The sequence below is a fragment of the Scophthalmus maximus genome, chromosome 5 (assembly GCF_022379125.1).
Source record: "Scophthalmus maximus strain ysfricsl-2021 chromosome 5, ASM2237912v1, whole genome shotgun sequence".
Taxonomy (NCBI): Eukaryota; Metazoa; Chordata; class Actinopteri; order Pleuronectiformes; family Scophthalmidae; genus Scophthalmus; species Scophthalmus maximus.
The window spans coordinates 27,670,001-27,681,818 of record NC_061519.1 but is presented as its reverse complement, the minus strand read 5'-3'; the positions used below and the strand labels follow the sequence as shown (position 1 = coordinate 27,681,818).

Sequence of the window (11,818 nt, the reverse complement as noted above, 5' to 3'; positions counted from 1 at the left end):
ACTGTCAAGACCAGTGGTTAAAAGTACAGACCAGTTTGAAGTGGGCCCCTGGTTCCTCTCAGGGGCCTGTGATCTGGGGCCCCGTCCTGTAGAGGGGCCCCTCAGTCGACATGGAGGAGCCACAGGGAGTTTGATTGAAAAAAAGGAATGTTGTGGATAAATTATTTATGAGCGAGCGTCCTGAAGAATGTTAACAGCTGATTGATGAAGCCATAACATGTTGTCTGAGAGCGAGATCAGCTTGTTCAACTCAGTTTAGAACAGTCTGGGATTCAAAACAAGTAAAAGAATGATAAAGTTTATGGAAAAAAATATTAAAGTAAAGAACTTCAATAAATTAAAAAGAAATAAAATAAAAAAACAGAAGCTCTGCGTTAGAAAAGACCAATCCTACTGAGAAGATGATAGACAACACTCTTACAGAGTAACAGTAGGAGAGGAATTACAGTAGGAGAGGAATTACAGTAGGAGAGGAATTACAGTAGGAGAGGAATTACAATAGGAGAGGAATTACAGTAGGAGAGGAATTACAGTAGGAGAGGAATTACAGTAGATGAATTACAATAGGAGAGGAATTACAGTAGGAGAGGAATTACAGTAGAGGAATTACAGTAGGAGAGGAATTACAGTAGGAGAGGAATTACAGTAGGAGATGAATTACAGTAGGAGAGGAATTACAGTAGGAGATGAATTACAGTAGGAGAGGAATTACAGTAGGAGAGGAATTACAGTAGGAGAGGAATTACAGTAGATGAATTACAGTAGGAGATGAATTACAGTAGATGAATTACAGTAGGAGATGAATTACAGTAGGAGATGAATTACAGTAGATGAATTACAGTAGGAGATGAATTACAGTAGGAGATGAATTACAGTAGATGAATTACAGTAGGAGATGAATTACAGTAGATGAATTACAGTAGGAGAGGAATTACAGTAGGAGAGGAATTACAGTAGATGAATTACAGTAGGAGATGAATTACAGTAGATGAATTACAGTAGGAGATGAATTACATTAGGAGATGAATTACAGTAGGAGAGGAATTACAATAGGAGATGAATTACAGTAGGAGATGAATTACAGTAGGAGATGAATTACAGTAGGAGATGAATTACAGTAGGAGATGAATTACAATAGGAGATGAATTACAGTAGGAGATGAATTACAGTAGGAGATGAATTACAATAGGAGATGAATTACAGTAGGAGAGGAATTACAGTAGGAGATGAATTACAGTAGGAGAGGAATTACAATAGGAGATGAATTACAATAGGAGATGAATTACAGTAGGAGATGAATTACAGTAGGAGAGGAATTACAATAGGAGATGAATTACAGTAGGAGATGAATTACAGTAGGAGATGAATTACAGTAGGAGAGGAATTACAGTAGATGAATTACAGTAGGAGAGGAATTACAGTAGGAGAGGAATTACAGTAGGAGAGGAATTACAGTAGATGAATTACAGTAGGAGAGGAATTACAGTAGATGAATTACAGTAGGAGAGGAATTACAGTAGGAGAGGAATTACAGTAGGAGAGGAATTACAGTAGATGAATTACAGTAGGAGAGGAATTACAGTAGGAGATGAATTACAATAGGAGATGAATTACAGTAGGAGATGAATTACATTAGGAGATGAATTACAATAGGAGATGAATTACAGTAGTAGATGAATTATAGTAGGAGATGAATTACAATAGGAGATGAATTACAGTAGGAGATGAATTATAGTAGGAGATGAATTACAATAGGAGATGAATTACAGTAGGAGATGAATTACAGTAGGAGATGAATTACAATAGGAGATGAATTACAGTAGGAGATGAATTACAGTAGGAGATGAATTACAATAGGAGATGAATTACAATAGGAGATGAATTACAATAGGAGATGAATTACAGTAGGAGAGGAATTACAGTAGGAGATGAATTACATTAGGAGATGAATTACAGTAGGAGATGAATTACAGTAGGAGATGAATTACAGTAGGAGAGGAATTACAGTAGGAGATGAATTACAGTAGGAGAGGAATTACAGTAGGAGATGAATTACAGTAGGAGATGAATTACAGTAGGAGAGGAATTACAGTAGGAGATGAATTACAATAGGAGATGAATTACAATAGGAGATGAATTACAGTAGGAGATGATTCTCATTCATTTAACTGCCCGAGAACAAAACTCCTCACGGGACCTTTCAAAGATCCAGTTTATTTGGTTTTCATGAAAACTTTTCAATACAAAACAGATACAGTTTTATTGTTGACTTAACATCTGTATTTCTGTCTCAGTGGATAATTTTAATCTATTCTAATCTTTACCTTAAATAAATAAACTAATCAACTTTCATTCATCATCAGAAGATTTGATCTGTTCACTGATTTAATTTAGAAAGTGTCAGACAAATGGAAGTTCATTTGTGCCGATGTGATCACGGTGAGAAAGTTTCTCAAACATTATACGTAATCAGAATATAATAATCAAACATCGTTGTTTTATTTCAATAAATGTTTGAAGGTTCAAACTCATTATTTCAAAAAGGTTTTAAATCAAATGTTCAGAAATGAGCTTCTGTACAAATCCAACATGTTCCTCTGAATAAAGTTTTATTTGTACGAATCCCCGACGTCTCCGATTGGTTCATTGACGACGTTGAACAAAAACTGTCAAAAAAGAAAAAAGAAAAGTTCAGGATGAGAAGAAGAAAAGTGATGAAGTGAGTTTGTCACAGGCAGGACTCACCTCTGACCTTTGACCTGTGGTGGTGGTGATGATTATGAAGATGATGAAGATCTAATCAGAGCTGAACTGTGTGTTAACGCCTCATTCATCTGATCATCATCATCATCATCATCATCATCATCATCTGTTCTTCTGATTAAATCCAGAATCATCTCACAAACCTTCAGTGAAGTCGTAACATTTACTCTTTATTAATATCACTTTAGGAATATGGTTCAGCTCAGAGTTTCACGTTTGAACTCTAATAAAAGCTACAGATGATTGACAGATGATTGACAGATGATTGACAGATGGACAAGCAGCCTCTGAACTAATCATCTGATGTAAGTGTGGAGATTCAGTTTCACTCACTTTGACTTTCAGCAGCATGGAAACAGGAAACAGGCAGAAAAATCATAATCATTATAATAATAATAATTTATGAAGAAATCAGAAAAATGCTCAAGAAATTAATCTGAGAGTGTTTTGTCACAAAAACAAAAGCAAGTGGCAAATGTTAAAAATACTCGTGAATCAGAATCATGAGATCATCTTTTTGTTTTGGCAGATTAATAAATGTGAATATGACATCATCACTCAGTCTTTCACAGACAGAATGTGTGTTTTTTTCTGAAGTGAAAACAATTGTTTAACAGAATGAAAAGATGAGACGAACGTTCATGTTTATATTTTACATAACTGTTTTATTTTATTGATTCTAGTTCTTTATTTTTGAGATTTCTGTTTTACTTATTTAAAATAAAGTTTATAGTTAAACTGTAAAATATCAAACATCAGTTTAATTTCTTGGTCATAAAACAACGTCTGAGGATCTATCATAAAAATTTATAAACATTTTAAAATAATATCGGAACAATATCGGAACACACACGATGTGTGTGTGTTCCGATATTGTTCCGATATTATTCCGAGTTGGTGTGTGTGTGTGTGTGTGTGTGTGAGTTTGTGTGCGCGCGTGAGTTGGTGTGTGTGTTTTTGCGTGTGTGCGTGTGTGTGTGTGAAACTTCGGCTCCATCTTCTCCTGAACTTCCTGACTCGGGACTCGGGAGTTTCCGGAGCGTCCTGTGCGCCTCGGACATGCGCAGTAGCGGACTGGGTGTAGTCTGGAGTCGGTTGATGGCGGCGGACACAAAGAGCTGAGGCCCGAGCAGAGACCCGCACACCGCCCGCACCGCCCGCACCGCCCCGCCGGACACGAGCCTCTGGACGCGGCCGAACCGTCCCGAACCTTCCTCCGCTGCTCGGCATCTGTCGGTTACCGGAGAGTTGCGGCAAAAACTTTGCACGAAGTTCAGCGGAAAGAAGTTCCGCGTCGCAGCCGCAGAGGTTCTCGTGTCGGAGGAGCAGCACCGGGCAGCGATGCGCGCTCGGTCGGTGAGCGGGGCCCCGGGCCCCCCGGGCCCCCCGGGGCCCCTGGCGGCCCTGGCGGCCCTCAGCCTGCTGCTGTGCGCCCGCGCCGCCATGGACGAGTGTGTGGACGAGCAGCGCCGCGCGCAGCGCTGCATGCCCGAGTTCGTGAACGCCGCGTTCAACGTGACGGTGGTGGCGACCAACACCTGCGGCTCCCCGCCCGAGGAGTACTGCGTCCAGACCGGCGCCACCGGCGTCACCAAGTCGTGCCACATCTGCGACGCGCGCGACGCGCGGAACCACCACAGCGCGGCGGACCTGACGGACTACAACAACCAGCAGGACACCACCTGGTGGCAGAGCCAGACCATGCTGGCGGGGGTCCAGTACCCGAGCGCCATCAACCTCACCCTGCACCTCGGTAAGGACCGATCGCTTCATGGCGCCAAACAAAACAGAAGTCATGTTTCATAAAAGTCACAGAGTTCAGAACATCAGATGTTTAAAATCAGAGAACAGTTCTGGTTCATGACGTCACAGCTGCAACTGATGAAAAGTTTGAGAAAAATCCGACCTTTAACTGCAGCATGGAGGAGGAGGGGGGGGGGGGGTGTGAACTGATGTGTCCCATCGGCCTTAAACACATCACACCAGCTGTGGTCCAGTTGTCCCGTCTGTATCTGTCTGTATCTGTCTGTCTGTCTGTATCTGTCTGTCTGTCTGTCTCTCTGTCTGTATCTCTCTGTCTGTATCTCTCTGTCTGTCTCTCTCTGTCTGTCTGTCAGTATCTGTCTGTCTGTCTCTGTCTGTCTGTCTGTCTGTCTGTCTCTGTCTGTCTGTCTGTCTGTCTGTCTCTGTCTGTCTGTATCTGTCTGTCTGTCTCTCTCTGTCTGTCTGTCTGTCTGTATCTGTCTGTCTGTCTGTCTCTCTGTCTGTATCTCTCTGTCTGTCTCTCTCTGTCTGTCTGTCAGTATCTGTCTGTCTGTCTGTCTCTGTCTGTCTGTCTGTCTGTCTGTCTCTGTCTGTCTGTCTGTCTGTCTGTCTCTGTCTGTCTGTATCTGTCTGTCTGTCTGTATCTGTCTGTATCTGTCTGTATCTGTCTGTCTGTCTCTCTCTGTCTGTCTGTCTGTCTGTCTGTCTGTATCTGTCTGTCTGTCTGTCTCTGTCTGTCTGTCTGTCTCTCTGTCTGTCTGTCTCTCTGTCTGTCTCTGTCTGTTTTTGTCTCTTAAAGGCTTCAAATATCCTAAAATTAGACTTGTAATCAGTTGATCAATCAGTGACTTTGACGATGGATCAATCGTTCTGATTGATTTCTTCCGTCTGTGATTTGTGTGATATGAAAGTGAAAATGAGTTGATCAAATGATCAGTCAGTTATTTATATTATTAATACGACAGTGAGGATGTGTGTGACGTGGACTCTGAGCGACCAATCAGACGCGTCGTCCGTCTGTGACTCGGCCTTTTAAAAATACCTGAGTTCTATTTGTGCCGCCTGTTTCTAACAGGGATGAATTCCTGAGCGGGTGAGTCGCGGCGAGGCCTCAGGTGCTGAGCGCCGCTCTCGGATGAAACGCCTCTGATTACACGCCGCAGGTTTTCCCGCCCCGAGGCCGCGTTTCCATTGTGGTGTTGCCGTCCGTCTGTTGATTAGAGATCAGGCCTGGTTCTTTGTTCGGGTGTGTGAAGTCAGGACGTCCAGCACAAAGACCAGGAGACGTGAGCCCACAAGGATCTGACCAACAGGAAATCATCTGAAACTCGTGGTTATCAATCGTTTAAATCATTTTTCAAACAAAAGTTCAATGTTTGTCTGGCCGTAGTTGATGTTGGTCTGGTTGTAGTTACTGCGAGTGTCGTTGTAGTTGTTGCGAGTGTCGTTTTAGTTACTGCGAGTGTAGTTGTAGTTGTTGCGAGTGTCGTTTTAGTTACTGCGAGTGTCGTTGTAGTTGTTGCGAGTGTCGTTGTAGTTGTTGCGAGTGTCGTTGTAGTTACTGCGAGTGTCGTTGTAGTTACTGCGAGTGTCGTTGTAGTTACTGCGAGTGTCGTTGTAGTTGTTGCGAGTGTCGTTGTAGTTGTTGCGAGTGTCGTTGTAGTTACTGCGAGTGTCGTTGTAGTTGTTGAGAGTGTCGTTGTAGTTACTGCGAGTGTCGTTGTAGTTGTTGCGAGTGTCGTTGTAGTTACTGCGAGTGTCGTTGTAGTTGTTGCGAGTGTCGTTGTAGTTACTGCGAGTGTCGTTGTAGTTACTGCGAGTGTCGTTGTAGTTGTTGCGAGTGTCGTTGTAGTTACTGCGAGTGTCGTTGTAGTTACTGCGAGTGTCGTTGTAGTTGTTGCGAGTGTCGTTGTAGTTACTGCGAGTGTCGTTGTAGTTACTGCGAGTGTCGTTGTAGTTACTGCGAGTGTCGTTGTAGTTGTTGAGAGTGTCGTTGTAGTTACTGCGAGTGTCGTTGTAGTTGTTGCGAGTGTCGTTGTAGTTACTGCGAGTGTCGTTGTAGTTGTTGCGAGTGTCGTTGTAGTTACTGCAAGTGTCGTTGTAGTTACTGCGAGTGTCGTTGTAGTTGTTGCGAGTGTCGTTGTAGTTACTGCGAGTGTCGTTGTAGTTACTGCGAGTGTCGTTGTAGTTGTTGCGAGTGTCGTTGTCAGTTTGTCTCTGCAGGATTTCTGGATAACATCGTCCTTGTGTCCAGCAGAGTGTGAAGTTTTGGTTACAGCTGCTGCGGTTGTGAGTTTATTTAATGTTTGTCGTCTGGACAGGAAGTCGTCCTGCGGCTGTTTGTTCAATCTTTAAGTTTCCTGTTTGGAAGATTCTAAATATTTTGACCTTTTCTGCCAAAAATGATTTTTAACCGACTGTCAGAGAAGAGCCAGAGGTCAGAGGTCAACACGATGCTGTGAGAAAATAAATTTAGTTTTTTCTTCTTTAAAGAAAAATTAAACATCAGCTTGTAACTCTACAGGAAATGATCCTCTGACTCCGCCCCTCGTCATGACGACACCGTCACAGTCGAGTGTCGGTGAAGGTTCGATGCGAAGGCCTCGTTGTGTCTGAGGACGATAACGTTCAGACTGAGTCTTCACCTCAGATCTGCTCATCTCTGTTTGAAGTCGCTGCAACGTGTCCGGACTCGACGGCGGCGTTGAGTCGGGGGCTGAGGGCGCAAAGAGACGGGGGAGGGGGGGGGTCAGTCTGAACTGAACCGACCGGTTTCATAAAGACTCGTCGTCCTCCAGATGTTGAACGAAGGAGAAGTTTAGATTCACAGACAAGATTCAGTTTGGTCAATCACAGACGAGGAGACACATCCGATGAATGAATCATAAAACCACTGTTGGTGGGCGGGGCCTGTCTGATGACATCACCACGTCAGCGAGGCCTCGTTATCTAGTGAAGAATAATTTTAGTGTACAAACATGAGGGAACGTGTTGCCGTAGAAACGTGAGGTTGATCCGAGTCAGGTGACAACAGCTGGTCTGGATGGGGGCGGGGCTTACTTGCCTCAGTTCCTGAGTGGTTCTTTGAAAGTGTGTGTGCGTGAGTGAGTGAGTGAGTGAGCGAGCGAGTCATCAGCTGCTCTCCAGAGCGGCGGTCCAGCTGTGCAGCTCTCGTAATCTCTCACATCCCAGTTTCCCACGCTGAGCTCATTCCTCCGACACCAAACAATGAGTCCGCACCAGATGACCCCCCTCCCCCCCTCAGATTGGTATAATTTACAACAGCTGGTCCCAGAGCAGCTCCAGGCTTGAGACACTGGCTGTTCCCACAATGCACTACTGTCTCTGATGTGTCATCGTGGTTTCCAACACTGGGCAATGGCGTCTGAGACGCAGTACACGGCGTCATGTTGTCGTCTCCTTCACAACCAGACGTGTTCATCCTGTAGGTCAGAGGTCAGAGCTGACGGGCCTCCTCAGACAGGGAAGCGTCTCAGCGAGGCGTTCGCGGCCCCCTCAGACATCTCTGTGACCTCGGAGCTCACCGCCGTCGTCGTCTGCATGTCGAGGTGACTCGTCTGCGATAAGAATTGGCCATGACTTTTTATTTAGGCAGAATGTCTGTGATCGTCTTCACCGTCGTGACGTCCGTCTTTATTTTGTCTGTCGTCTCTTCACCGCGTCGTTTCTGACATCACGTTGATTTTCAAACGTTCATAAACGTCGCTCACAAAGTTTCAGTCGTTCTCGTCAACCAGAGGAAACGTTGTGGTTTAGTCGTGAAGCTGTTTTTTCCCGCAGACAGTCGATGTTTCACAAACAGAGTGATTACCCATAAATCACTGCAGCGGCTTTGATTAAAACTTGGAGCCCGAGGCGACGTCTCACTCTGTCTGAAAATAATAATGAGCCCGATCTGAAACCAGACAGTGACTTCCTGCTCAGGAACGTCACCTTCAGGTCTGAAGCTCCGAGTCGGGAAATTCAGACTTTTCTCCAGAGCTGAGGCAAGTCTGTGAGAAGACCCCCCATGGGGGGGGGTTGTCCTATCAGGAGATCAGAGGCTCCGCCTCCTCAGCTCCTCACAAACCTCTTTGTTTCTTTCTTAAACACTGAGGAGGAGGATTATTCTGCCTGTGTGGTCACTACTGTCTGCCCCCCCCCCCCCCCACACACACACACACACGTACACACACACGTCATCGTCACCACTGTTTAAAATAGTTTTACAGTCTGAAACTTTTCCCTGTTCGTGAGTAATTACAGATGTGAAAGAAACTTCTGATGTTTCAGGTGAGTGAGCAGCTGCTGCAGAGTCTTTATTTACCTGTCAACACGCACGCACACACACACACACACGCACACACACACACACACACACACACACACACACACACACGCATTCTTCCTGTTGCTGTGTGTTAATGAAAAGGCCTGTGGTGCGTTCAGGGTCACGTGTGGACTCGTGTTAAAATCAGGCTTCAGTCCAGATGGACGAACGAGTCTGTGAGAATTAAAGTTATGGATCATAAAAACATTTTGATCAACAGCAGCTAAAGATAAATATATAAATGAGTCTGTCGTCTGTAGAAGTGACGTCAGTCACCCGTCAGTCGCTCGTCAGTTCTTCTGTTTCGTACAGTTTGTGACTTTGTGTATCTCGTTTAACTCAGGATTTTGAATCATAAACCAACAGATTTTTTGATTAAAAGAGAATTCGTAAGTGTCGTGGTCATGATGTCATGACGTCACACTGCGTCTCGTGGTCGACTCCTCTCTGCTCAGATGAGTCAATGTAACTTGTGTTGGGGCTCGTCGTCCCTGTCGTCTCTATGTCGTCTCTATGTCGTCTCTATGTCGTCCCTGTCGTCTCTATGTCGTCCCTGTCGTCTCTATGTCGTCTCTATGTCGTCTCTATGTCGTCCCTGTCGTCTCTATGTCGTCTCTATGTCGTCTCTATGTCGTCCCTGTCGTCTCTATGTCGTCCCTGTCGTCTCTATGTCGTCTCTATGTCGTCTCTATGTCGTCCCTGTCGTCTCTATGTCGTCTCTTGGTCGTCCCTGTCGTCTCTATGTTGTCTCTATGTCGTCTCTATGTCGTCTCTTGGCCGTCTCTATGTCGTCTCTATGTCGTCTCTTGGTCGTCTATGTTGTCTCCATGTCGTCTCTATGTCGTCTCTATGTCGTTGTCCCTGTCGTCTTTATGTCGTCTCTATGTCGTCTCTATGTCGTCTCTTGGTCGTCTCTATGTTGTCTCCATGTCGTCTCTATGTCGTCTCTATGTCGTTGTCCCTGTCGTCTTTATGTCGTCTCTATGTCGTCTCTATGTCGTCTCTATGTCGTCTCTATGTCGTCTCTATGTCGTCTCTTGGTCGTCTATGTTGTCTCTATGTCGTCTCTATGTCGTCTCTATGTCGTCTCTATGTCGTCTCTTGGTCGTCTATGTTGTCTCTATGTCGTCTCTATGTCGTCTCTATGTCGTCTCTATGTCGTCTCTTGGTCGTCTATGTTGTCTCTATGTCGTCTCTATGTCGTCTCTATGTCGTTGTCCCTGTCGTCTCTATGTCGTCTCTATGTCGTCTCTATGTCGTCTCTTGGTCGTCTATGTCGTCTTGTTGTAATGATGACGATTGTGTCATGTGACCGCTGTGTTGAGTTAGTGACGGAGGAAGAACAGCTGACGACCTTCGACTCGAGGAACCTCCGGAGCGCCGTCAGGGGGGGGCGGAGCCATGAGGGGGCGGGACCGTGACCGCTCAGCGTCTCCTCTGACACGGTCCAGCCACTGACAAAGGAGCCTGGTGTTTATTAAAGTGACATCACTGTTGTCAGACCGCTGCGTTCGAGGTCACTGCGACGAGTTGGAGAACAGGAAACTGAACGTGTTTCATCAACACTTCCTGTTTCTCCTTTGTCACTTTTCCTTGAAAAACAACTCCAGCAGTTTGTAAACAGTTGTGGTGAATTTGTAGGTTTTAGTTTAAGTCGTTTGCTGATTTTCTTAAAGTTCACTCACACCGCTGACTTTCGACCTTTGACCTGACTGATAACTCACATAACCAAGTATTTCCTGTCCTGGGTTAATTCAACCTCTGACCTGAAGCGTGTTAAAGCGGCGTGGCGGTCCCGGTCCCGTTCCCGGTCCTGTTCCCGGTCCCGGTCCTGTTCCCGGTCCCGGTCCCGTTCCCGGTCCTGGTCTGAGACTCTGTGATTTTCTTTGCTCAGGAAGTGATTCATCGCCCCGGGAGAGTTGGGGGGGTTCTATTATTACAGACCAGAGTCTGAGACGAGACGGGGACAAGCAGATGCATGCAGGGTAATTTTAGTCCTGGTCCAGTGGGCGGAGCCGAGACTCTGGTTCTCAGAGGAAACGCATCATTATGAAGAACTGATTCATCTGCAGCCTTGAGGAACTTCACAACCGTCAGGACAGAAGATTCCTACAAAAACCTGTGATGTTTCTACTGAAACCTTCTGTGACCTCACAGGGGGTGTGGCCTGAAGGACATTTTGAACAGACATTTGTAGATAATTTGAGTAGATTTTTTATTTTGTGTCTCTGCTCGTCTCCTGTGAAGCTGCGGTTTTTCACCGTGAACCTGAACGTTGCACCAAAGTGTCTGGATGGAACCTTTGATCTGTTCACGTCGTCCTTGTCTCCGACGCTCGACTGATGTGGTTCATTTGAAGAGGATTCCAAATGTTCTGTGGTTCTGAGACGAGTCGAGACTCGAACTCTGACGTTCACCACGTCGCTCCTTCAGGTCCTGGGGACGATGAGGCGTAACCATAGCAACAGTGATGCGTTTTTCCCACGTCATCGCTCTGTGACGGAGGAGAACGGTCGCAGGAGTTTGTCCTCGCGGCCCAGTGGACCTGAGTCACGTGACCTGAGAGTGAAGCTGCTTGTTCACGTCACACTGAAGACAAAGGCCTGATGTGGGCGGGGCTTCAGTGTGTGTGTGTGTGTGTGTGTGTCCTGCTGGGACTCTTTGTCTCTGGCGTTGTTTGTTCCTGACGTCCCACTGTGGTGACGCCTCCGGGCGAGTGGGCGGGGCGTCTGCTCCTCTGGTGGTCTCAGCTGGTGTCACCAAACATACTGTGTGTGTGTGTGTGTGTGTGTGTGTGTGTGTGTGTGTGTGTGCTCCGTCAGGATCAGAAAAAGGCGTTCAAAGTCGAACGTTCAGACAAAGTTCAGCCGCATGTTCATAAAACATAAACGTTCACGTTCTCTTCACGTCTCCTGACAAACTGAGTCTGACCATCAGACACGACAGGAGATTATTCATCTG

General features: G+C 45.7%; 1 protein-coding gene across 1 annotated transcript in view; it reads left to right on the top strand.

Annotated features, from left to right (window-relative positions):
* Positions 1-3,827: 3,827 nt before the first annotated feature.
* Positions 3,828-11,818, top strand: part of lamc1 (laminin, gamma 1) — a 36,529-nt gene continuing 28,538 nt past the window's right edge. The window contains exon 1 of the mRNA XM_047331966.1: positions 3,828-4,516. Within this exon, the coding sequence (XP_047187922.1) occupies positions 4,105-4,516 (412 nt within the window). The 5' untranslated portion in view covers positions 3,828-4,104. The remainder of the gene's footprint in view (positions 4,517-11,818) is intronic.